General features: G+C 33.7%; 1 protein-coding gene across 1 annotated transcript; it reads left to right on the top strand.

Moving 5' to 3' along the window:
- The first annotated feature begins 8,676 nt into the window (after positions 1 to 8,676).
- LOC123530093 (PR domain zinc finger protein 14-like) lies at positions 8,677 to 26,821 on the top strand. Its single transcript, XM_045310791.2, has 10 exons — positions 8,677 to 8,987; positions 11,358 to 11,653; positions 17,173 to 17,349; positions 17,811 to 17,971; positions 21,894 to 22,010; positions 22,815 to 22,965; positions 23,712 to 23,841; positions 25,290 to 25,416; positions 26,039 to 26,149; positions 26,379 to 26,821. The coding sequence occupies exons 1-10, from the start codon at positions 8,923 to 8,925 to the stop codon at positions 26,538 to 26,540; spliced, it is 1,497 nt and encodes a 498-aa protein (XP_045166726.2). The 5' UTR covers positions 8,677 to 8,922; the 3' UTR covers positions 26,541 to 26,821.
- The last annotated feature ends 122 nt before the right edge of the window (positions 26,822 to 26,943 follow it).

Here is a 26,943-nt window from a genome sequence, read left to right as displayed (position 1 = left end):
TGCAGTATATTGCAAAATGCCCTGATAAAAGTCAGATTCTTTTTCTAAACGAATTCTAAAGGAATTCTCTTTCCACATTCAAATACTTCGTCTGGTTGTCCAAAACATCGTTATATTCATTTATGATTTTCTGGATGATCCTAAGTCATACAATTTCAAATAGAAAGAAAAACGTTATTTTGACGATCAAACTACCTTATTAAATGTAAATATTTTCTACTTCTTTTTACATATGCCGTAGAACAACGGTTCCTCTATATATAAATATAGAAATTAACTTAATTGCTTTAAATATATTAAAGTTCTAAGCATTTGTATGATTTCCGCACTTTTTCACATAAACAAATACAATATTTTGACGATCAGATCTAAACTGCATGACTAAAACTTAATTTTAAGTTAATAACTATTTTCAAATGCCTATATAGTATTGATGGTCAGTCTCAGTTGTTGGAATGTAACCTTAAAGTTTTAGTAAAATTAATATTAAAATTTCAATATCAAACTCAGCTGAGACCGAAAAATGTTTTGTGAACACAGGGCCAGATTACCTTAATAAATTTTTACTGGAGCGAGATTTATAAAAACCTTTTGACTTATTTGGCATTTCTGATGATGTATCAAATTATTGCAATACAACATATGCATGTATAAATATAGTATTAGCTAAAACAAAAATGAATTTCTTTTGCATTTTATCACGGCCGTAAAAGTGTATTTACAATACCGGTTGACAATGCATGATTTAAAATATATCAAAAATAAAAAATTTAGTAGTAAATATACTTGAAGAAAGCTTTATTTGGTATTATCAATAGCCCTGCGCTTAATTAAATACAGAAGTATTTTGAAGTAATTGTTTTAAATATCTAAATCGAATTAGAACAATACAGTCCGGCTATTTATCATCATTAATTAAAATAGCTGTAAAAGTTCCTCGTACGTTTTGCTAAAAATAAAACTGGCTAAATTTTTTATATATTATATTCTTTTTATTTCCCCTTACTTAGAGATTATAACACACATTATATACATGTAAACAGATACATTCGCTGATTATAAATGATTATAGAATATGTATACTTTGTTATAAATTATTTTGAAATGTCGCAATGTTACAGTCTACATGTTTCAGTACAAACATAACATATACAGGGCTCACACTGGCCTCCAAAAAATAATAGCCAATTTTGAACCTATAAAAAATAATAGCCAAACCTGATGCGAACTTTTGCGTGCAATGTTCAAAAAATAAAAAGAACGAACCATAACTTATATTTTCTTGATTACTTTGAATTGATATACACGCGTATATGTAGATTGTGAAATATAGAAAGTAACTGTACCCAAACATTTAGAAATTCAATGGGCCGTTCCCGGTGTAAATTCATTGCAAATACACTTGTTAATAATGGCGGTGTCTACCTCTGCATTGATATGCTTAAACCTTTCGAAATCTAGTGACAACTTCATTCTTGCTGTCCATAATGCTAAATGATTATCTCCGATGCGCTTATTAACTATTGATTTCCATTTACCCTTTCACAGTAAGTCCAGTCGTATAAATAATTTGCAAGATCATATTTACAAAAGATACGATACAAATCGGGGAAAACGCTAGTTTAATTACACATTCTTTAATACGTAATGACAGAGTTGGAAGTCAAATATTTTCTTGGTAAGTTGATTACTTGATAGACTACACAGCCTTTGTAGAAACATCAATTTTCGTTTTCCAATTTCTGGTTCAATATCGAGCCAGCCTAGCATACTTAAGCACATGTCATTTTCTTAGAGTCACAGATCTACATCGCACTTTTATCAGAATTAATGTTGTATCACCATTTTAGTCGGTATGTTCCGACGATATCAAAGGCACTGACCTCCGGATTTGGCTAAAAATAGTCTTTCTTTCAAACTGAAGTTTGGTCATATTATGAACATTAGAATAAGAGTTTTTGTTTCTAAAATATTTTAAAATTTCGAAATTAAGAAAAAAAGACGACCTCGCCGGGAATCGAACCCTGGACCGCCGCGGCAATAAAGACATTTTCACGTCGTCGTAACCAATAGCGCTATAGCGGAATTAATGTTCATGGTTTCAAAATATAGATATTTATGATCGAGACAGTTTACCTGGAGTGAGCGTTAGAAATGCTTTTCGAGTTTCAACGTAAAAGGTAGTAAAAACAGCAAAGTCTTTTGTGTTTCCGTAATATATAGTTCGTCAGTAATTAAATTTTAAAGACTTCTTAAGAAATATAGCATTTATTTCCAGATATCTAAAAATATTTGTTTGTTGTCCAATGATCTGTGGAGGCCAGTTCCTTTAAGCATACTTTGTTGAATATTTGGTGATATCGCTGCTAGTGCCAGGTCATCTGCAAGGGTTATATTACCACATTGTATATGATTTACAGTGATTCCTGATTTGCTATTCTGAAGTTCAGCGAGTAATAGGTCAATCAAAACAGAATAGACACAAGTTGATACCAACCCTCCTTGTCGAACCCCTTGCTGAATTTGAAGCCAAGCTGAATCCGCTTCATCAGTGACTATTTTACAAATTATGTCGGAATGTAGATTCATTAAGATTTTCTATAACATACCTTTTACATCCATGTTCTATATTTTTATGAGAAGACCTTTTAGCCAAACGGTATCAAATGCTTTTTGTGTATCAAGGAGGGCAGTATAAGTTTTGCTGCCGTTCTCAACTTGATGACGAACACTTTCTTGTAGGTTGAATGAGGCAGTTTCAGATCCTGTTTGTTTTTGAAATGCATTTTGTTGAGTAGATGGAAAAAGGTATAATATTTGTATTTACAAACGTTCAGTTCAATCTCTGATGCAGTGTGTCTTCATATAGTTTGTAGATTACCGGAAGTAAAGTTATCGGACGAATATTAGTCCTTTCCATTTCACTTATATATAGGAATAATAATACCAATTTTTACTGTCAATTGTCGAATAGCATTCTGTTGCTATTTTGTTAAAAGTACATGTATGTGCGTAACAAAGGACTTCACTCCATGTATGAAGTGTTCGTTAGTTATTTTGTCATGATCTGGTGCTCTTCTCAGTTTCAGAATGATTTATGATTAGTTCTAGCTTGCTTTGATCAATCATTTTGTATTCGTATTTCCGATCGAGTTCACTTCTTTGGCTTTCTAATAGTGTTTTATAGTTCTTTTCAAAATCACATTTAAACTGATTGTCGTAAATGGGCGAGGTAAGAGGCGAGTACAATTTGACAAATTACTGCTTCTTCGAGTTCTGTTATTCTGTTAAGCATTTGATACATATCATCTAGTTCTCAGCACCTGTTTATTTGTGTTTGCTTTTCTTCAAGTCTTTTTTCAACTGATACTAAGTATGTTCCCAAGAAAAGTTTGTTCACTTCAGAACTTGAGCTTTCAATTTTTATTGATCCAAGTTTGTTGATTCTTATATTTTTCTTCTACTCGATGTTTACATTTCAATACATCTGATATTAGCTTTGCTATTTCAATTTCTGCTATTGGATTTGGTTTTTGTTGGTTGTTATTTTCAATGAGTTCTTTGTTGGTGGCGGTTTTCCTGAATAGTTTTTCGACTTCGGTTGTTTCTTCTCCCTTCGATAGCATGTACAATAAATAGCAGTCTTTTTCTAGTTTATACGAGAATGGGTAACTCTTAGAACCACTTCCGTGAATAAGTCTCCCTTCTGGGCAAATATTGGTTTGCGCTAGTCTTTGTGCAAGTATTGCAGCTCTCTAGTTTTACGCTTTCTTCATTTGTCAACATAGTAACTTTTCAATGTATACTAATTTGGGCTGATTTTCTAGCTCTGCATGAAGCTCTTGACATGGTTGATAGCTTTGAAGATTATCTGTGTCATTTAGAATGTCTGACAGCTTTGAGATTGTAGGTTATGGTGCATTGTTTTCATTTGTTTCAAATATTCAGAATATTCTTCATCCTGTGAATCGATTTTGAGTTCGTAAAATCAGTATGCTCTTGTATTGTGTCAAGATTATAACTTTCATCACAGTTATGCGATGTATTTACCAGTATTCAAAACAAAATGTTTCGTCTGGTTTTACTCTGTATTGATCAGTGATTGTGTAAGTCTTACTCCCCGTGTTTTCCTGCACGCCCTTTGCAATTTGGCGGACCTGCGGCGATGATTGCTCTGTGTTATTTCTGTACTTTGTTAATATGTTAATTGTTAAGCACACTTCTACAATAATTTTCGTCTCCCGTATGCATTAAATAAGATTGATTGTGAAGGAGATTATCATGCCCTGGGGTCATGAATAAGTAGCTCTGTCCGTTCGATGGAGATATAAATACAAGAATACCAACAACCAAGGTGGTTCATATTAAATGAAAGGGAACATGTGAATAGAATCAATTGTATCCATGGGTTAAATATCTGTGGAAAAAAATCTAGTCGAATTAGGTTTTCGGTACTATTTTCTATCAGAACGATATCGATGCTCAGATATTCCCTATGTTAAAAGATTGAAACACCAGTTTACTCAAGCGTGGCGTGCTTAAAAAAACTAGAGTATTATAGAAAAAGTAAATCTCTTTTGATTTTGTACATTATTTGACTTTTGTGAAAATGATCACCTAAGAAGATTAATCACATGGAGATATAATGGAGTAGAAAGATATAATAGAACATGTCAAAATTGTATCAGTTTTATGGAAGAGCATTAGTGCCAGGCGTATCTTATTCATTAACCCGAAATTTCGATCTACTAACTCGAAATTTTGAGTAACTATGTTAAAAGGTCGAAATTTCAAGTAGCGTATCTCGTATTTTCGTGTTACTAAGTCGAAATGTTGAGTTACAAAGTCAAAATATCGTGTAACGTATCTCGAAATTTCGAGTGACTAACTACAATAGATTACGTTGATGTATAGGTCCTGGCTGAGGTTAGGTACCTGGCATATCTATCGGGAAGCCCCACAGTGTCATACGATTAAGATGACCGAGCAGCGTTTGCTCATAAAAAAATATCACTATTTCAGCCATGTTTAAGTCTGGAAGGTTTTCGACCTAGTTTGAGCTATATGGCAAGGAAATATAGACATACCTAGTAACCCTACATGAACGTGTAGTAATCAGTCTGACCAAGATTGGGTACCCAAATAGCTCTAGATGTTGAGGAGAGATCATAGCAGACGACTGGGGAGTGTTCAAACTTAGAATACCAGTATTTCATTATTTTGACCATATATGGAAGGTGTTCGACCTAGTTCTAGCCCCTACCAACTGAACATATTACACATATAGATGAAGGTATATATCCTGGATACAGTAGCTCTAGAGGCTATGGGGTAGGTTATACATTGATGTATGACAGTATATATTCAAGTCGCTACATGTTGGGTACAATATAGGTATGTGTGGACAGACTCCACTTCGAAGAGTCAAAAGTCGTTCATTACATTTTTGGCCTTTGACACCGGACAGACATTCAAATTTTGCGGATAAAAGGGCAAGACACGAAGTCAAAATTTTGTGCTATGAACTCGAAATTTCGAGTTTCTTCCCTTGAAATTTCAACTTATTAACTCGATTTCGTATTAATTAATAAAACGCACCTGGCACTAATTCTTTCCCGTAAATTTAGTTGAAACTGAGTATCATCATATCATATGTTGTCCTAAATATAGAAAGCTAAGATTTTTTTATTCAAGAGCAAATCACTGAATCAGATATATTATTTCGATTCTAACACGTTACCAAGGATTTTTAAGTATATCCTTAACGACGTCCATCAATTATTTGCCTGTTTTTGTTGGTTTCTTTTCCATCAGTGACTTGTTGCAAAATAACACACAGTTTTCAGTAGGAAACAAATCCGGTCGTGTTAGAATTGTTGTTTTTGTACACTTCATTTATCAAATTCACATAATATTCCAAACTGTAGCAGTGTATTTTCCTTCATTCACATATGTAAAAATTGTAAGTATGATCAAATTAGTTCCCATATAAAGATCGTAATATTAATCAAAATACACATGTTTTTGTACTTTTTCTGAAGGTATTTATCCGACCTAAGTTCATTTTTGAAGTTAAAACTGAGAAATTCGGAACTTTTTACAATTTTTTATATATACTTTATATAACGACTTCTTAATGAGTTAATGGGATTTGCAAGACCAGTGTCCAGTTATTTGAAACTAGATAAATATAATCGCTTCCATCATAAAAACTTTGGCGGATTTCTAACAAAGAAAAGTCAATAGTTCACAAAATTATACATGTTTCAGCGTGCTTAAGACTGTGTTATAAAATGGCTTTGAAAACAAAAATATATGTTAAAATCGATGTTCTTGAAATAAAAGGATTGCTTTATGATAATTTGTGACAAATAGCATAATACATGTTGATGATGCTATAAAATTTGTGACAGAAAATGGAATAGGGGCATTACCATTTTCTCAAGTTAAACTTGAACTTTCTTCTTATGATATTATTAAAATTAAATAAACAGCAATTGTTACCTCAGACAGTGTTTTGAACTGGACATTTAAGTGATACGAGAGTAGAATAAATTACGCCAAAGTATCAGAAAGTGCGAACTTTGATAACGGTAAAACATTGACAAAATTTGTAAATTTTGAACATTTGTTTTCGTATTCAACTGTTGTAATATAATTGGAAACTGTCCTAAAAAGAAATAATCACCCGTAAAAATATGGCGATATGGTATTTAAAAATACTGGTATTTAAAAAAAAAGTGGTGAAAATCTAACAATAATTATTTATATACAAAATCATACATCTTTAACGAGCGTTACCTGAAATACGCCATGAGGTACTTGATGTTCAAATTGACAATACTGATTTTTGAAAAACAACGTTTGAATGTTTGACTGACATAACTGAGTATGTTTTGAAACTGGATGAATAACGTAAAATATTAATGGCAGAAATTGGACCTAGTTTTAAGCCAAAGTATTTCTAATATCAAAGGTAAGTTTACATTTCGTTATCTATGGTGGCATAATCATGTGCTAAGTCTAACATGCATGCTTGTTGGTTGCCTTGTCATATTGTAAAGCATTTTACGTACTTACAGCTTTCCCTCTATTTTGTAGATTTCCTTTTTTCCAGTCCATCCTTAAATGGGATAGGCCGTGCCTGTTACTTTTCAGACAAACAACTCTTATAGCCGTGTGTTACATTATATTGCAAACTGCCCAGATAAAAGTCATTCTTTTTCTAATCGAATTCTAAACGAATTTTCTTTCCACATGCAAAGACTTTGTCTGGTTGCTCCAAACATCGTCAAATGCATTTATGATTGTCTGGATGATTCTAAATCATGCAATTTTAGATAGAAGAAAAAAACAACAACGTTATTTTGACGATCAGACTACCTTATCAAATGTAGATATTTTCTACTTCTTTTTACATATGCCGTAGAATAAGGGTTCCTCTATAGACGAATATAAAAATTAACTTAACCGCTCTAAATATATTAAAGTTGTAAGCACTTTTATGATTTCCGCGCTTTTTCACATAGAAAAAAATACACTATTTTGACGATCAGATCTAAATATCATGATTGAAACTAAATTTTAAGTTACTAACTATTTTCAAATGGCTATTCAGTATTTATGGTCAGTCTCAGAATTTATTCTTGAACTTTTAGTGAAGTTGATATCAAAATTTCAAACTCAGACCGAAAAAATGTTTTGTGAACACGGGGTCAGATTACCTTATTAAATGTTTACAGGAGCGAGATTTATAAAAGTCTCCTGACTTATATGGCATTTCTAATGATATATCAAATTGTTGCAATGTAACATGTGCATGTATAAATATTGTACCAGCTAAAACAACAGAATGATTTTTTTTTTCATTTTATCACGGTCGTAAAAGCGTATTTATAATAATGACAACTACAACAACAATAACAACAAAAGCACGAGTAAGCTAAAATAAAAAGTCACAAAATACAGTATAAGTATTTCAAATAGCATATTTGTAACATTTTGTGAAATAAAAATAGTTAGTTTAGTAAAAATATTGCTTGAGTCAGTCTTTATTTTGATACTTGAGTCAGTCTTTATTTTAGTATTATCAATAGCCCCACCAATAGCCCTACGAGTATACATTTAAATAATTGTTTATAAATATCTAAACTGAATTAGATTAATACAGTCTGGCTATTTAAATTGTTCTAAAAGTTCCCCCGTACTTTTTGATTTTTATCAAAAATAAACCCGGCTAAATTTTTAGTAAGAAAAAAGTTCTTTCTTATATATATATTTTTATACCTGCACAAGGATTTTACTGACTTTTTTAATATTTTTATATGTATTTTTATCTATGTGTTTTGGTGTTAGATTTCTACTTACAGTTTCGCTAAAATCTCCGAGGAGAGGGTGCATTTTAATTCTTTCAGAATTCGGTTAGGTTTATTGTTTTTAATCATAAAACATAGAAATGCCAATTCATTCTTTATTATCAAAGTATTTATCAAAACGTTAATATGAACCGAGGCTATTTTCTTTTCCTAATCTCTAAACTTGTGAAAATGCGCAAGCGCAAACGGTATTATTGAGACTATAACGAATGAAAAGCAAATATGAAGTTCCTATTGTACAAATAGTTGTTTAAGGCTTGCCAATCAATTATCATTATGTGATACCAATGATTTTCGGCAATATGAAATGATCATCTTTTGATCTTCATTCGCAAATAACAAGATTCATCATACACACTAAAGTTGAATTATATCTCCTAGCTATTTTGAAAATTATATATATATAACAGTTCGGTAAAATGGATAATATTATCTTTTTTGTATAAATAAATAAGTTTTAGCCATCTGTATAACTGAGTATAACGTAACGAAATAAAGAGACAAAAAGGTGTAGAAATAAGCTGGTTTGGTCTTCAGCGTAGGTAAAATGCAAGCGAATTTTCTTCAGATGTTCCAAGAACGGTTTAGAGCGCCAATAAATGGAATGCAAGGGTAAGTGCATTAAAACTTGTTCATTCAACAAAAAATAAATATAAATAATATATATATATTCTACATAACATTTTTCTTATTTCGCTAAATGGTATGTCATTAACAAAATGTCTGTTCTTTAAATTAAAAGATTATTCCACAAAACTATCCTTTTTTATCGTTTGAAACTATTAATCTTTTAAATTGTATTCATCATCAAGTGTTTAAAAGATAAAAGAATCAAAGACATGAAACGACAAGAGCTTCGAACTGGTAATAAAGTATATGTTCTGTTCTGTTCGAACTACTTTTTGGTTTAATTACATTTTAAAAGGCTAAACTTGATTTCTATTTTCTATTAGTGAAGAGCCAAAATTATTTTGAAACTTGCTATATATTAGCTCATACAAGTGACGAAGGGTTTACAAAATTTTAACCCGCGAAATTGAAGATCTTTAAGTCTAACATTCTAGCGTTAGTGAAACCAACGCTTGCCGAAAGTTTCTGTTTCCATTTAAGTATTGTATAGTAGCTTAATATTGAGGGAAAAAAAACTACCTTTGTGGACTGGATTGAAGTTTTAACTCTAAAGACGCAAAAAATAAAACGCAACATACATGTCGGTTCCCAATGAGTGCATGCATTTTGTTACTTTTAATATGAGAAAGATACACAACTGTTGATATTACCATACTGGAAAATGGTCGCAATAAAAGTATGTTTGAATGAAAATTAAAAAGAATGTTTAATTATACATACTCTTCATGGGATTTTCAAATGTTTTATGAAGGACACATAACAGAAGTAAAAGAAATATTGTCCCCAAATTGCCAGCCTTTTCGGACCTTTTACAGATTGAAATTTAAAAATAATTTGAAATTTTAAAATAATTTGAATTATTATGTGTAATATTGTTGTTTTTTCTTCAGAATACCTGAGTTAGAATTAAAGAAATGTATCTTTAAAATCCAGCGCTTGACAATTTTTTTTTCATATTTAAGGAAAGAAATATAAGTTAAATAACATTTAAATGTAAAGTAGAAATGCTACCTGTGTGTTCTAAAGTGTTTTTGCTTCAAGAGGACACTAAAACTTCAAAATATTAGTTTACTTTAATCATATTTTATTGCTATACAAATTTACAAGACATGCATACAAAAGACGGACTAAATTTAAGAATTTCATAAATGCATGGGTGCACAGATTAAATGTAAAAGCAAAACGATTGGGCCACAAGTTTTAACAAAGTATCAAAGAATTGCAACAAATAAACTTATTTCCAAAATTCATCAATCAGTTTTACATTGATACATTTTGAGTATAATTTAATTTACAACTGCCAAATTTTGATAGCGTGAGTAAAATGTACAAACATGTAAAATGTGTGTCACAATATCTTTTGAAGATTTAAGATAGTAAAAAAGTTTCGTGAGAAACTGAGGACTAAGTGTAAACTGCAATTTATCAAGCTCTAGACCAAAATAGCTGAAATATACTCTGAAAATTGAACTTTTTATGATAATTTCAAGAGTAATTGAAACATTAATCGATCTTTTAAAGATTCCGGTAACGTATAAATACATAAATCGCCGCTCCATAGTTTGAACTATTGACAGGTGTATAGTTCAACACTAAATTTTGTTGGGCTTTAGTCAAGATTTGAAGAAAAAATATGACAATTTATTTCTGATGTCATGCAATGAAGCTTGGGGCCGAGGGCATTTAGTTTTTGCCATTGACCGGCAAACTATTCTGAAGGTTGATAATCATATTATATCACCATGAAAGATATGTCATTTTGTTTACATGCTATTTTCGTTACGTTTTTAAAAAGAAATAAAAAATATGATTTGAATCAAATGTAAAAAGTCAATGCTAACATCGATGTAATTGTTTTAACTGATTTGACATACATTCATAAGATGTAAAGTGGATTACATAATTATAGTAAATACACGAAAATATCCGTTTTATTTCAGAAAAAAGTAACGATTAACTTAGTTTTAAAACGGTACTCAGTCCGAAACATTAATGAATAATGATACAAAATGTCAATAGACTGAAACTAGGCCGTTATTTTCTTGTTGAATACAATTCTAAACAAGTACAAACAAGAAAAAGTAAAAATGGCATTTTCATTCGAAGTCTCTTGTGAATTATGAAGATCTGTGTACCATTGATAAATACGCTGAAAAACATCAATATCAAAACAACAACAGACCTCATTCCATATGTCTTTCGAAAATGCAGTTATTTAAGAACTTGGAACTTTGACTCACTAACGTTCAAAGAGAGTTAAAATCGTTAAAACATTTTCATTACTCGCATAAATAAAATGTTACAATACTTAGATTGTGAGTGTCATAGTTATGCAAAACGAATCTTTTGCAGATTCCCGTTTGAAGAGTATCGTATTCCGCAACAGGTTTTGCCTTTCGGTTTCCCATTTCAACAGTTTCCAAATTTACTTCCGGTTCCAGCTGCACATGCGCAGACGTTATGTCCGTCTCCGATGAGTCCAGGCTTGCTGACTCCAAGATTATATCCACCGCTAGGCCTCAGCATCCCGACCTTGAATTTCAGTCAAAAGGAAGTCGACATGGTTTTGTATGGTTATACAAAGAATAAAGAGGACGAGAAAAGCCGGCATGCTTTGTCTGGACTTCGTTCAGGAGACTTGAGCTACGGTATGTGATTCGTAGAAGTTTCTACACTCAAAATTACAACAGCTACAAAAACTATGGCACGTTATTTATTCTATTCCAGATTCAATTTTTTGCAGAAGGCCATTTTTGCAGGGTTTAATGGACCATCCTTTAAATGAGTTAGTTGCTAAGAAGTAATGAATATAGCAGCAAAAATGGTATTTTCACACCTTTAGAATGATTTTTCCCCCAGAGTACTGTTTTCATTTTATGAGTTCATTAAAAGGACGTGAAATAAACAAAGATACGAACTTAACAGTTTCGATGGATGGACGCTTACTATATAGTTAACGATGTACTTGTTCAATGTTTAAACAGGCATGCTAGGGTTGTGCACACACTCCTAACATTACCACATGCTAAAATCCACTTAAATGATATAATACCACCTAAGCAAACATAAAAAAGTAATTCTTCTTCTGGTGTAAAATATTGCGTCTTGTGGGGTGAAATATGACTCTTATATCTCAATGGGAAAGTTATCAAAAATAGAACATTTTTATTTGCATCAACAAATACAGAAGTTCTCTATCTCTTTAGTTCATCTCTCAAAAGTGTTTGGAGATATTTTTGTATATACCTAGACTATTTGCTCTTAGGCCATTAGGCGTAATATTTCACGTTTCTGTCCTATTCTAAGGTTTTTGAACGCTTCTTTTTTCAAAGATCGAAAACAGAAATTAAACATTGGCACAATTACCGAGATCTAAGTAAAGATAGTGACAAAGTTTGCGATTGGCAGATTAAATAAAAGGTAAAAGCTTTCCTATATTGTAGTATTTGATTAGCAATTATAGACAAACGGTATTTCCTAATTGTGACCGCTCCAACGTGACTGAGACAAAACAAGAACGCAACGTAAAGTAACTATGAATTACAAAACAAACCACAATTAAACACACTTGATGAAAACGTAATGGTGGTCTCGCAAATTAAGGTACCTCGCAAATTTTATAGTAGGCTAATTGGTCTTATAAAGAAAATGACACCATCTATGTTGATAATTTTGAAGTTTTTAAGTATTACTTGAATGATACACCAGTTTGTTAAAAAAGACATATTGAAACATGATCAACATATGGATAAAAATTTAAAAGTACATGCATATTTTTCATACAGAATCTTTTTCTCCTTTTTTTTTTTAATTGTGGAACACAATATTACCCAAGATAAAATAGGCGAAATAGGCGCAGAAAGTTTTTAAAATCGCTTTAAGCGAAATATAATCTTTTCTTTTTTGACGAATTGTCAGAAAAAAAAATATGAGTCATAAACGGCAATTTATGTAATAAACAGGACTTTTTGTATCAATATTGCTTTCTGTTAGACTGAACAAATAGTTTTCAATTCATTTTAAAATTGCAAATTGAGTATTTTCTTTATAATCTAAGGTTCTTATTTTTCTAGAAAAATATTTGATACTTAAAAACTGGTTAAGAGATAATGGACAAAGATTAAAAACGGAGTACTAATTCTAATGGAGCATTTGTAAATTTTAGACAAACATTGTAATGTATGTTATACGTACATTCTTTAAGCATGATAACGATCGGAAAATTGTCGTCAAATATAATTTTTTTAAATTGTCTGTCGCGTGTTATATCCTTAGAGTTGATGCATTGTACGGGGTCTTATCTTTTCAATAGATGTTTTATTTTCGCCAGATATATCTAAAATTCGAAAGATAAAAGTCCGCCGCCTCGTGCTTGTAGCATGTTTATTTTACGGCTCTATAATTAATTTTCTACTGACCAAGGGGGTACGGAATTTTTTCGGATTACGTTTCCTACTGTACGCCACCTTTTGTTAATTGTTTATTTAAGAACCTATTATTCGCTAAAATCTAATAAAACTTGTTGATTTTTATGTATCTGTATATAAGTCTGTGGGTATTAAATCCGAAATATATGTGTTCCTTATTCATTTCACTGTTGATTTTTCATACCTTATCTGTTAACAAAATATTGATGCGAGCTGTTCATTAATTTCTTTTCATAATCCTTTGACCGGTGAATTTCTGTAAGAAATACAAAGTTGTAAGAATTACATTTCGGCGATAAAGCACTAATTTCGGATTAATATCGGATTAGGCAGAAATTCCAGATATTTGGTTTATTCGTGCCTTTAAGAATAAATTACTACAACAATTCACGGTGAAATATAATACTAACACCAACATTTTGAAGAAGAAATTTAATGTAATGAAAACAGGCTTAACTTCTTCTACCATTATAAAAATATTGTTAAAAAACTGGATCAATTTACTCCTGTAATTGAATGGCCACTTAATAAAAGATCATGACCTCTTAAAACTAAATTTCAAACGAGACGCGATTGGTCGTATTTCACCATGTTACGGGCCATGATACGCTCTATAATACTACAGACATTAAAAAATACTGACGTTTCTTATGCAAATAGGTTGGCTAAATTTGTTTGGCAAATACTAGAATAAAGTAGCGTTGGTTAGAGAAAATAACACATAGAACATAACACGAGTTTAATAAAATAAAGCCAAAATCTTGCTCTCCATTTTTCAGGGAACGAACAAGAACAGGTGGAGTTCAAAGTTTTACACAACTCAGTCTTACTAAATATTCTTGAAACTGATCTCTCATATACATGTACGTGATTAAACTATAAAAATGAATATGCAGAACAAATGAGAAAAGCCTTGGTCTGAAGCTAAGTCCTAACGACTGTGTTTAAAAGATACACATTATTTCAAAGGCCACTTGAATGATCTATCGAAGGCCAAATGGAAAAATGGTCTATTTTAGTTTGATTCATTCAAAAAACATTGAACGTATCAAAAGTATGCGTAAAAATGGTTTGTTTCTGGTAACATGCTAAAAAAATTAGGATAGGTAGGTCGGTACTTTTTTTTTGAATTTTTGTTTTATTAAGTGGGACTTTTCGGAAATTATTTTTGTGTCAAAAATGAATACAAATAAGGGGATTATGTATTTAGAGCATCAGTAAGTTGATTTCGAACATCTCTGACCATGTTTAAAGCATAAACAGTGCAGTTTTGCAACTTTTTGTTAAAAAGTTGAAAAAAATTCTCCAAGGCCATAAAATATTTAGAGTCGGGCATAAAAAATTAGGGTAGGTTGGGTTGCGGAAACAGACATTTTTTACGCCTTACTGTAAATTTATCCTCAAAACATGTGACAAAATTGTAGTTAATTTACAAGAACGATAAACGTTGTTCTAAGTGTTAGTTTAGACCAATTTTGTGAGACATCAATACGCATGTGTAAAAGGCATCACGCATGTTTAAACTCAACACGAGACAAGTGAAACAAGTGTACCCCTTTAGTATAGCGATATTGTTTATTCCTAAAAAATAACAGTCTTGAAACAGTCTTGAAACAGTACTCTATAGAATTTGTACCATGGCAGCATATGATTGCTTTCATCTTAGTTCAGCGTTTCTAATACACTGCCCGGATTGAATGTTCAGTCTGATTGGAAATATACCTTAACTAGTGTGATCCCTAAAAACCTCATTGTCATTGTCATTATTACTGAAATGTACGTCAAAGCGGGTTTATAGAAGATGAGTATTGAACATTTAAAAACACTGCAAATCTGACGTAAAAAGTTGTACGAATTCATATACATTTGTATAAATTCTTGTAACTGAAGCAATCATATTTGAGCCGCACCATGTGAAAACCAACATAGTGGCTTTGCGACCAGCATTGATCAAGACCAGCCTGCGCATCCGCGCAGTCTGGTCAGGATACATGCCGTTCGCTTTCAAAGCCTACTGCAATTAGAGAAACAGTTAGCGAACAGCATCGATCCTGACCAGACTGGTCGCAAACGCACTATGTTGGTTTTCTCATGGCGCGGCTCATTTGTGGAAATTGTGGAGTAAAAGAGCGTCTCGCATATTGTTTGATTTAACTCATAAGAGACTGCTGACAGTATAATATTTTTCACATCATAGCAACTGAACGTAAGGAGCTTTGCTGGTGTCGCCAATTTAACAAACTTAGCTCACATGGCGTAAACTTCTCACATTTAATTGGCTGTCCGGAGATCGAAGGTTAACGCCTGCGCATAACGAATTTGATTACCGATTTTTCGCCTCCCGTTTAGAGAGTATCTAGATTGGATTTCGCCATCAAGTTTTATTTCATTATTTGACAATATCACTTGAACAGAATGCTAACACGATTAGATCATTTCAATAGTACCGACAGCGGGTAACCAAATCTTATTTGTCGCTAGACAAATAGAAAATCGCGATTAAGTGTAGTCATTTTCAGACCTGAATTACCATCAAGTGTTGTTAATACGTCAATTACAGCCTTAAGTAATCAATGGTAAATGTTGATTTAAGAACTTCCTCGATTTTCACCAGTTAATGAAGCTCTTGTTAAAGACATGTGTTGCGCACGCGGTATTACACTCGTGTTATATTTGATTATTACAGAAACGTTCAAGAGCAATTAAAGAATTTGCAGATGTAGACTGATGACATTTAGTTGGTTTGAGAAGACAAGGGCTTGACATCCATTGAATTTTTCCCATTTATTTTGTCAGTTTTTGTGTGAGTTTTCTTTGCAGCACGAGACTATTTCAATGACCTAATAGACTGATAACACTTTGATGTATTCTGAACTGACACTCGTGTTTTCAGCGAGAATGGTTGTCTCTCTACACACCCAGATACCCGAATATAAACATACTCACTCGGCTCTTTTAGATAATGAGTTCATACAAGAAAGTCACAAAACAGCTGTTATTTTTGTTCTCATGCACAAGAAGAACAAAACATCTGATAGTTTAAGAAGCAGTTCGTATCTGTTCCCCGGATTCTCCTTTTCTGTTCATGCTCTATAGCTGTTTATTAAAATACAATGATGTTACATGTTCATAATGTTTCAACAGGGAGATCATCATTATGACACTGGTATAGAGCAACATTTGAACGCAGAAAACTATGAAATTTATCAAAAATAAACTTTAATAAGACAAGATGTAAATAATTTTCACAAAAAATATACACATCTCTTCATAAGAAAGTTTTTCCTAGCTATATAAACAGTGTGATGTCATGAGGCAGCGCGAATAAAAACGGGTTAATTCTGTAGAAAACGGCAAAAGATGCATATTGTGTTCCCTCGTTGAACAGTTCTGTATTTCAATCATATAACAAATTAGCAAACAAATTATCCTATTAACATGTGTATATTGTTATTCCTTAGTACTCCAGTCCCTGGGGGCCTCCCGTGTGCAAAAAAGTCTACCGGCTAATTTTTATATCAATGTTTAGATAAATGTCTGAAGTGTCAGAAAATTTTGGGTGGAGTTGCCGCATCATGGTACGTTTTTAGAAATCCAAGATGGTGCACACGGGAGGTCCCCAGGGACTGGAGTATAGGGCACATTCTGAATCCCAAAATCAGCGTTATAGTTGAAAAAAAAATCCCAATATTTTCATGCAATGCGCTTTACCTTATCAATACGTTTTTGCACCGTTTTAGGCATAGATAGAATTTTGTCAACCAAGTCAGAGGTCCCAAATCCAACACCGCCGCCGGCACATCAAGGAATATCGGCCTCCAGGTCTGATGTGTTACTAACCACGCATGCAGAAGGAGAGTTGACGGCCACCAAGGACAACCGCACAGTGGACGTTGACGGACTGGATCTTCCTGATGGTAAATTCTTTTTTTTTTTTTTTTTTAAATTCTATACCACATTTACCTATATTTTTTATGAATCAGCACGAGAAATGATATAAGTCAAAACCATCTAAGTATTTCTGACGTCGGTAAATCATTAGCAAGAGCGAGCTCGTAGAATATTGTTGCCCAACTAGAACGGCTATCATGCATTTATACATCTTACTATTGAATATACGTTTTCTATTTATATTCAAGCGAAAATTAAGTGTAGATATCTTTCAAAAACTTGGAATGATTACCTTTATAAAACTAAGACGTACCTTAATAGAGCAATATTGCTGTTTAACGCCACTGCTCGTAAAACAGTAGTCCACATTTGTGACTCTATTTACCTCCCTTGACGTTTCGTAACAGCAGTATGGATTAAAATAAAAAAGACTTGCACGAGTGTAAAAGCATATGCCAAATGATAAGTTTTTTCATAAAAAATTCAGGCTTGGTTATCAGAAAGACGCTGGTAGCTGGGTCAGTCCATTATGGAGTTTTCTGCAACAAGACAGTGGTTCCCAAAGGAACAAAGTTCGGGCCTTTCAAAGGTCGCGTGATCAACACCAGTGAGATAAAAGCTAATGACGACAACTCTCTGATGTGGGAGGTGAGTTTTCCATCTTCTCCAAAATGGCTTTTTATTACCTTTACTGGTTCTTTCTATACCCTGCTATGTATACACCAACTCTCGGAGGCTGAAATTTAGATTCAAACCCAGGAATAAATCAGCGTCGAGAAGTTGGCACTGACATCGAAGATCGAAAATCGAAATTAAATTTCTAGCCAGCTTTAAACTTCGAGCCAGCTCGAAGATCGAAATTCAACATTGAATATGAATTTCGTGCTAGCTTTTAACTTCTAGCCAGCTCGATTATCGAAATTCAAGATAGAATTTCGAGCTGGAATTGAATTTCGAGCCAGCTCGAAGATCGAAATTCAGATTTTCTAAAACTTGAATATCGAGCTGGGGTTGAATTCCGAGCCAGCTCGAAGATCGAAATTCAGATTTTCAAAAAGTTGAATATAGAGCTGGGGTTGAATTTCGAGCCAGCTCGAAGATCGAAATTCAGATTTTTAAAAAGTTGAATTTCGAGCTAGGGTTGAATTTCGAGCCAGCTCGAAGATCGAAATTCATATTTTGAAAAAGTTGAATTCCGAGCTGGAATTGAATTTCGAGCCAGCTCGAAGATCGAAATTCAGATTATAAAAAAGTTGAATTTCGAGCTGGTATTGAATTTCGAGCCAGCTCGAAGATCGAAATTCAGATTATAAAAAAGTTGAATTTCGAGCTGGTATTGAATTTCGAGCCAGCTCGAAGATCGAAATTCAAATTATGAAAAAGTTGAATTTCGAGCTGGGGTTGAATTTCGAGCCAGCTCGAAGATCGAAATTCAAATTATGAAAATTTCGAGCCAGCTCGAAGATCGAAATTCAAATTATGAAAAAGTTGAATTTCGAGCTGGGGTTGAATTTCGAGCCAGATCGAAGATCGAAATTCAGATTTAAATAAAAAATTGAATTTCGAGCTACGGTTGAATTTCGAATCAGTTCGGAGATCGAATTTCAGATTTTGAAAAAGTTGAATTTCGAGCTGGGGTTGAATTTCGAGCCAGCTCGAAGATCGGTATTCAGATTTTGAAAAAGTTGAATTTCGAGCTGGGGTTGAATTTCGAGCCAGCTCGAAGATCGAAAATCAAATTATCAAAAAGTTGAATTTCGAGCTCGAATTGAATTTCGAGCCAGCTCGGAGATCGAAGTTCAACTTTTTGATAATTTGAATTTCGATCTTCGAGCTGGCTCGAAATTCAACCTCACCTCGAAATTCAACTTTTTGATAATTTGAATTTCGATCTTCGAGCTGGCTCGAAATTCAACCTCACCTCGAAATTCAACTTTTTGATAATTTGAATTTCGATCTTCGAGCTGGCTCGAAATTCAACCCCAGCCCAAAATTAAACTTTTTCAAAATCTGAATTTCGATCTTCGAGCTGGCTCGAAATTCAACCCCAGCTCGAAATTCAACTTTTTCATAATTTGAATTTCGATCTTCGAGCTGGCTCGAAATTCAACCCCAGCTCGAAATTCAACTTTTTCATAATTTGAATTTCGATCTTCGAGCTGGCTCGAAATTCAACCTCACCTCGAAATTCAACTTTTTGATAATTTGAATTTCGATCTTCGAGCTGGCTCGAAATTCAACCCCAGCCCGAAATTCAACTTTTTCAAAATCTGAATTTCGATCTTCGAGCTGGCTCGAAATTCAACTCCAGCTCGAAATTCAACTTTTTCAAAATCTGAATTTCGATCTTCGAGCTGGCTCGAAATTCAACTCCAGCTCGAAATTCAACTTTTTCATAATCTGAATTTCGATCTTCGAGCTGGCTCGAAATTCAACTCCAGCTCGAAATTCAACTTTTTCATAATTTGAATTTCGATCTTCGAGCTGGCTCGAAATTCAACCCCAGCTCGAAATTCAACTTTTTGATAATTTGAATTTCGATCTTCGAGCTGGCTCGAAATACAACCCCAGCTCGAAATTCAACTTTTTCAAAATCTTTAAAAAAAATTGAATTTCGAGTTGGGGTTGAATTTCGAGCCAGCTCGAAGATCGAAATTCAAATTATGAAAAAGTTGAATTTCGAGCTGGGGTTGAATTTCGAGCCAGCTCGAAGATCAAAATTCACATTATGAAAAAGTTGAATTTCGAGCTTGGGTTGAATTTCGAGCCAGCTCGAAGATCGAAATTACGATTTTGTAAAAGCTGAATTTCGAGCTGGGGTTGAATTTCGAGCCAGCTCGAAGATCGAAATTCAAATTATCAAAAAGTTGAAGTTCGAGCTGGGGTTGACTTTCAAGTCAGCTCGGAGATCGAAATTCAGATTTTGAAAATCTTTTTGATAATTTGAATTTCGATCTTCGAGCTGGCTCGAAATTTAACCCCAGCTCGAAATTCAACTTTTTGATAATTTGAATTTCGATCTTCGAGCTGGGTCGAAATTCAACTCCAGCTCGAAATTCAACTTCTTCAAAATCTGAATATCGATCTTCGAGCTGGCTCGAAATTCAACCCCAGCTCGAAATACAACTGTTTGATAATTTGAATTTCGATCTTCGAGCTGGCTCGAAATTCAACCCCAGCTCGAAATTCAACTTTTTGATAATTTGAATTTCGATCTTCGAGCTGGCTGGAAATTCAACCCCTGCTCGAAATTCAACTTTTTCATAATTTGAATTTCGATCTTCGAGTTGGCTCGAAATACATCCCCAGCTCGAAATTCAACTTTTTCAAAATCTGAATTTCGATCTTCGAGCTGGCTCGAAATTCAACCCCAGCTCGAAATTCAACTTTTTCAAAATCTTAAAAAAATATTGAATTTCGAGCTGGGGTTGAATTTCGAGCCAGCTCGAAGATCGAAATTCAGATTTTGAAAAAGTTGAATTTCGAGCTGGAGTTGAATTTCGACCCAGCTCGAAGATCGAAATTCAAATTATCAAAAAGTTGAATTTCGAGCTGGGGTTGAATTTCGAGCCAGCTCGAAGATCGAAATTCAAATTACCAAACAGTTGAATTTCGAGCTGGGGTTGAATTTCGAGTCAGCTCGGAGATCGAAATTCAGATTTTGAAAATCTTTTTGATAATTGGAATTTCGATCTCCGAGCTGGCTCGAAATTCAACCTCAGCTCGAAATTCAACTTTTTGATAATTTGAATTTCGATCTTCGAGCTGGCTCGAAATTCAACTTTTTGAAAATCTGAATATCGAGGTGGCTCGAAATTCAACCCGAGCTCGAAATTAAACTTTTTCATAATTTGAATTTCGATCTTCGAGCTGGCTCGAAATTCAACCCCAGCTCGGAATTCAACCTTTTTAAAATCTGAATATCGATCTTCGAGCTGGCTCGAAATTCAACCCCAGCTCGAAATTCAATTTTTTTTAAATCTGAATTTCGATCTTCGAGCTGGCTCGAAATTCAACCCCAGCTCGAAATTCAACTTTTTCAAAATCTGAATTTCGATCTTCGAGCTGGCTCGAAATTCAATTCCAGCTCGAAATTTTATCTTGAATTTCGATCTTCGAGCTGGCTAGAAGTTAAAAGCTAGCACGAAATTCATATTCAATGTTGAATTTCGATCTTCGAGCTGGCTCGAAGTTTAAAGCTGGCTAGAAATTTAATTTCGATTTTCGATCTTCGATGTCAGTGCCAACTTCTCGATGCTGAATAAATCACTGTGTTTAATTAGTTTTGTATTGGTCCAGGAAAAAAAAACACGAATTTTATCAGATAAATTCAATGCCTCCTGATTGACGATATTACACAATCAGATGTCCATATCAGTTTTAATTACGTGTAGTCATTTTACGTCAAATTTAAATTTGTTACGGTCGGCAAAACAGAAAAGCAGAGTCATTTGAAAAGAAATGTCTGGACCATATTAAGAAAACCTTCATACAAATTTATGTTTAAAATATTCTAAATAGAAATGATTTATGTTGTCAACATTATTTGACTAGTTGAAACCCCCAACAGATATTTCAGGACGGAAAGCTGAGTCATTTCGTAGACGGCCGACGGAACGCTGGCAACTGGATGGCCTTCGTGAACTGCGCCAGATACGCCCAGGAACAGAACCTAGTGGCACTACAGGTACATGCTGTGATATTAATTGTTGACATACATGTTACTTAAAGTAGTACGGCTTGACGAAATGATACTACCTAATACAGTATTAAAGGTCCAATACTAAGGAAAGTGAACATTTTAATTTCTTTTAAAAAGCACAGAAACTATTTCATTTTATTGGAAAATGAAAGTTGGTATGTAGAAATTCGAAATAAATCGCAGTATATGTACAATTATTTTTCTATGAAGTATGAAGAAAGTTAAAAAGACCTGGGGGGTCATTCTGTCGATTCATTGAAATTTCAACAAAATACACATACATTTCTTTGAGCTCCAAAGACCTTCTGTAAATTTTGACCTGCCAATCTTCATTATTTAGTGTCTTGCAGAAGTCTATGCACTGGCTATGAAAAAAATTGCCAACTCACTTTACCTTAGTAATGGACCTTTAAGTGCTTTAACAACAGTTCTTTACTATCTGTACGGGAACTCTTCTTTCATTTGTAAATTAACAATCGTCTGGAAGAAAGATTGATTTAGAAAGACTCAATTGCAGTGAAAGAAATATTTGATAAGAGTCTACATCCCAGCGACTCCGACGAGATAATAAGTGTTCATTTTATAAAATGTAAGTCCGGTATACAACTTTTTAGGAGGCCGCGATGGGGTATTTGGTTTAAGTTTAATGGTGAAACATTGTACTTGTATATACATCTTTATACCAAGAATCTATAATATTTTTCGTGTGTATGCTTTAGGCATACGATTGGGTAGTTATATTAATTCTATAATAGATCGATAACCATCAATTTGTCACTTACACCTTAGGTAGAGGGTGATGTATACTATGAGGTGTGTAAGGATATACCCAAGGATACCGAATTGTTGGTATGGTACGGGGACAGCTATCTACAGTTTATGGGCGTTCCTGTAGCCCTGAAGGAAACAAATAACCCTGAGATACAGGAAGAGGCAGATTGTAAGTACCATTGATACCTCCTTAAGGACGTATGCTAGAATTTGGTGCGAAAATTTTCCCAATAACAGAATTTCCTCAAACTTTGGATATTGAAGGACAATCATCTAAGAAACAAAAAAATGCAATAAAAATCATAGGTCACCGGTATCGAAAAAGAGTTATCTGCCCTTGAAAATGGCATTTCCCCCAAAAATGACGTTTTCAAGGGCAGATAACTCTTTTTCGAATCCGGTGACCTATGATTTTTATTGCATTTTTTTGTTTCTTAGATGATTGTCCTTCAATATCCTAAGTTTAAAGAAATTCTGTTATTGGGAAAATTTTCGCCCATCTCATATACAGGGAATTCTAGCGTACGCCTTTAAAGTATTTATCAACATTCTGTTTAATGTCTTACATTAATTGCTGTCGGGATATTCTTCTGTATGACCTCGCTAACAATTTACACTATTCTATTCATCTTCTACAATATGAAAACAAATTTCAATTTACCAACTTCCTCTTTGAAAGTTTGATCATCCTCTTTATCATCTCTTTTATTCATGTCCTCTTCTGGATTAGAGGTTTGAACACCATTCCCAAAGCTTCAGCGTCCGAATGGTTGCACGTGAGCACAGCTGTGATCTGACCAATTAAATTGTTGCATTCTTTGACTTGCAGTATTTTCTTCTGTGTTTATCTACACTTTATTTCTCTGGAACTATGTATCCACGTGTACGACTATATATAAATGTATGTATTTACAGCATCAGAAGGGTACCAGTGTGAGAGATGTGGGAAGGTGTTTGCTTACAGATACTACAGAGATAAACACCTCAAATACACCAGATGTGTTGACCAGGGTGACCGCAAATACCCATGCCATCTTTGTACCAGGTGAATATACTTTTTTCAAGTTTAACACATACATTATATTTTGAATGATAGAAGTACCCGGCGGCAGAACACACTATTTTTCTTCATTTTTTTCAATTCTTTCTTTCATTTTTACATGTGTTTCTTAATGTAAGAAAAAGATCCTTATGTTACTAAATTTTATGGCATAGTGAGATAAAAGTGTGTCACCAGTAAACAAGTGTTGCAAAAAAAACCCCACAGCTTAACATTATTATATCATACATTTACACACTTACAGAATAATAATTATATTTACTGACATGACTATAATTCATGATCTTATGACATTACAATCTCTACTTGGTGCCGCCACTCTTAAGGTTTCGAAGAAGGCCTTGAGAAAGAAAAATCAAACAACACCAGATCATAGAAAGAAAGCGTTGTTTTACATGAAAATTGAACAGCATGTAAAAACATGTATATTACTTTACGAAACAAGTGTCAGTTTACTGATATATACATTGAATTCCGGAAAAGGACTGCCTAAAGGAGCTCCACATCCGGACAGTTAAACGCCTTTAAAAACTCACCATTTTCAAGGAACAGTTACACATGTTCGTTTTGATGCATTTGCAATAGCGTGCGAGTGTTGAAATTTCGCATAACAAGGTGGAACACGGTTTTCAGCAATTGTTTATCTTTATTTCTTTACAAATGGTTTTCATTTTCAAAGGGAGACAACTTTTTCCGATTATTTTAAGTACAAATGGCATTCATTTTCAAAGGGAGACAACTTTTTCTGATTATTTTAAGTAATCGTCGAAAAAAAGTTGTCTCCCTTTGAAAATGAGAAATAAAGATAAACAATTGCTGAAAACTATGTTCTACCTTGTTATGTGAAATTTCACCACTCGCATGCTATTGCAAATGCATCAACACGAACATGTGTAACAGTTCTTTGAAAATGGTGAGTTTTCAAAGGCGTTTGACTGTCCGGAAGTGGGGCCCCTATAGGCAGTCATTTTCTGGAATTCAAAGTTTATATCAGTATACTGACACTTGTTTCGTAAAGTAATATACATGTTTTACATGCTGTTCAATTTTCATGTCAAACAACTCTTTCTTTCTATGATTTGGTGTTGTTTGATTTTTGTTTCACAAGGCGTACTTCGGAACCTTAAAACCTGTCAGAAAGAGATATTTTATGTCGCTTGGCCATCAGGATGTGCGACTCTTTTCCATACGCTGCCGATTCACTGTGGCCATAGAGTAGGTATAACACAATTATATTTTTGAAGCTAGGTTAAACCTAACCTTGTATTTTGGTGGTGTGTACCTACTGTATGGAATGTATTAATGAGTTATTTTATTATAATAGCTTTTACATATTCATCAGATCACATTCTATTTACATCACTGTTCTTGTTGTACTGTGTAACAAAGACACTTTATACCTCCATATAAATGGCAACTTTGTACTGTTTCAGATCATTTGAGAAACGTGACAGACTTAGGATACACATACTGCACGTGCATGAGAAACATAGACCCCATAAATGTGTCGTCTGCAACAAAAGTTTTAGTCAATCTTCAAGTCTAAATAAACACATGAGAGTAAGTTCTTTTAACTTTAAATAAACTCATCTTAAACTGAATAGTATAGCAATTAATATTTAGGCCGTGTGTATGTTTTTTTTATTATTATTGAGTGCCCCCATTCTTTATATTTAATTTCATATTTATAGTCACTGTTTAAAACTTTACATGTTTCAGAACGTATCTGGTAGGAAAACAAACAATAATAAAGAAAGTGTTCTGCGGTGCTTGGTGCAGAAACATTTGAATGTTTCTGTGTACAGGCGCCTCCGTTGCCGAGTGGTTAAGGGCGCTGATTTCCAAGTACTTACTCCTCACCGATGTGGGCTCGAAACCTCGCTCGCGGCGTAGAATTATTCATGGGAGGAAGCCATCTAGCCGTCTAGCGGAAGGCCGGTGGTTCTACCCGGGTACCTGCCCACGCCTCGTTGAGGGGGGGGGGTCGGGGGAAGCACCTGGGTTTTCATCCATCACCAAAAGCTGAAAAAGTTGCCATATGACATAAATTGTGTTACTGCGACTAAATTAGGTACTTTCTGTCTGCGATTTTTTTGTAAATCAGACAATTGGCCAAAATGGTATACCATATACGAATATGTCCTGATGTTTGCATGTATTCATTTAATTTTATGTTTTACAGGTACACAGTGGAGAGAGACCATATAAATGTGTGTATTGCAACAAAGCTTTCACAGCCTCCAGTATCTTGCGAACACATATAAGACAGCATTCAGGAGAAAAACCATTTAAGGTATAAGCAGTGCAAAATTTGTTATGTTTCTTGATTTTGTGCTAAGTACTGTGTATGTGTTTTATATCGAAATATGTCAGTAATGATGATAATTTAATGGCAAAACAATAGAACACTTCTGTCCTTTATAAATGACTATATTTCAGTAAAGATAGTACTTGGGTTTATGCTATCCCTTTTGTAATGTAATTAATTTTGTCTTTACATACTGGTGTACTTTATATTTCAGTGTAAACACTGTGGGAAAGCATTTGCATCCCATGCTGCACACGATAGTCACGTGAGACGAACGCATGCGCGCGAAAGACTTTGCGTATGCTCTGTATGCGGAAAATCATTTTCTCAACCTTTTGAGTTGAAGTTTCACATGACTGTTCATCTGAAGAAATGAGCGACGTTGCTGGGAAGAGATGAATGTTAAAAAATGGCAGTTAATCACTTTGAACACCTTGAAAGAACCCTGGATTGTGCAGAGCAAATAAACTGCAATGAACAAACAAAACCTGCAGATTTCTAGCAGAATGGAACGTTTTCTCCATATTCTCAAACTAGTTTTCATAGGATGTTCTAAAGGACTGTGAAATAATTAAAACATATATTAATTAAAAATTTCCAGAACTCTACCTACAACTGAAGTTTCAGACTTTAGTAAACAATTTTCATGCTATATTTTTGCAGGATTGGCTATAATGTTGTTTCATATTTTTATTTATTATTGTTTGATTTTTATGTATGTTGTTTTACTCAAATTAAATATTATTCTGATTGTGATCATTCTTTCTCATAAAGATGTA

Source organism: Mercenaria mercenaria, chromosome 13 (assembly GCF_021730395.1).
Source record: "Mercenaria mercenaria strain notata chromosome 13, MADL_Memer_1, whole genome shotgun sequence".
Lineage (NCBI taxonomy): Eukaryota > Metazoa > Mollusca > Bivalvia > Venerida > Veneridae > Mercenaria > Mercenaria mercenaria.
This window is presented reverse-complemented; position numbering and strand designations above follow the sequence as displayed.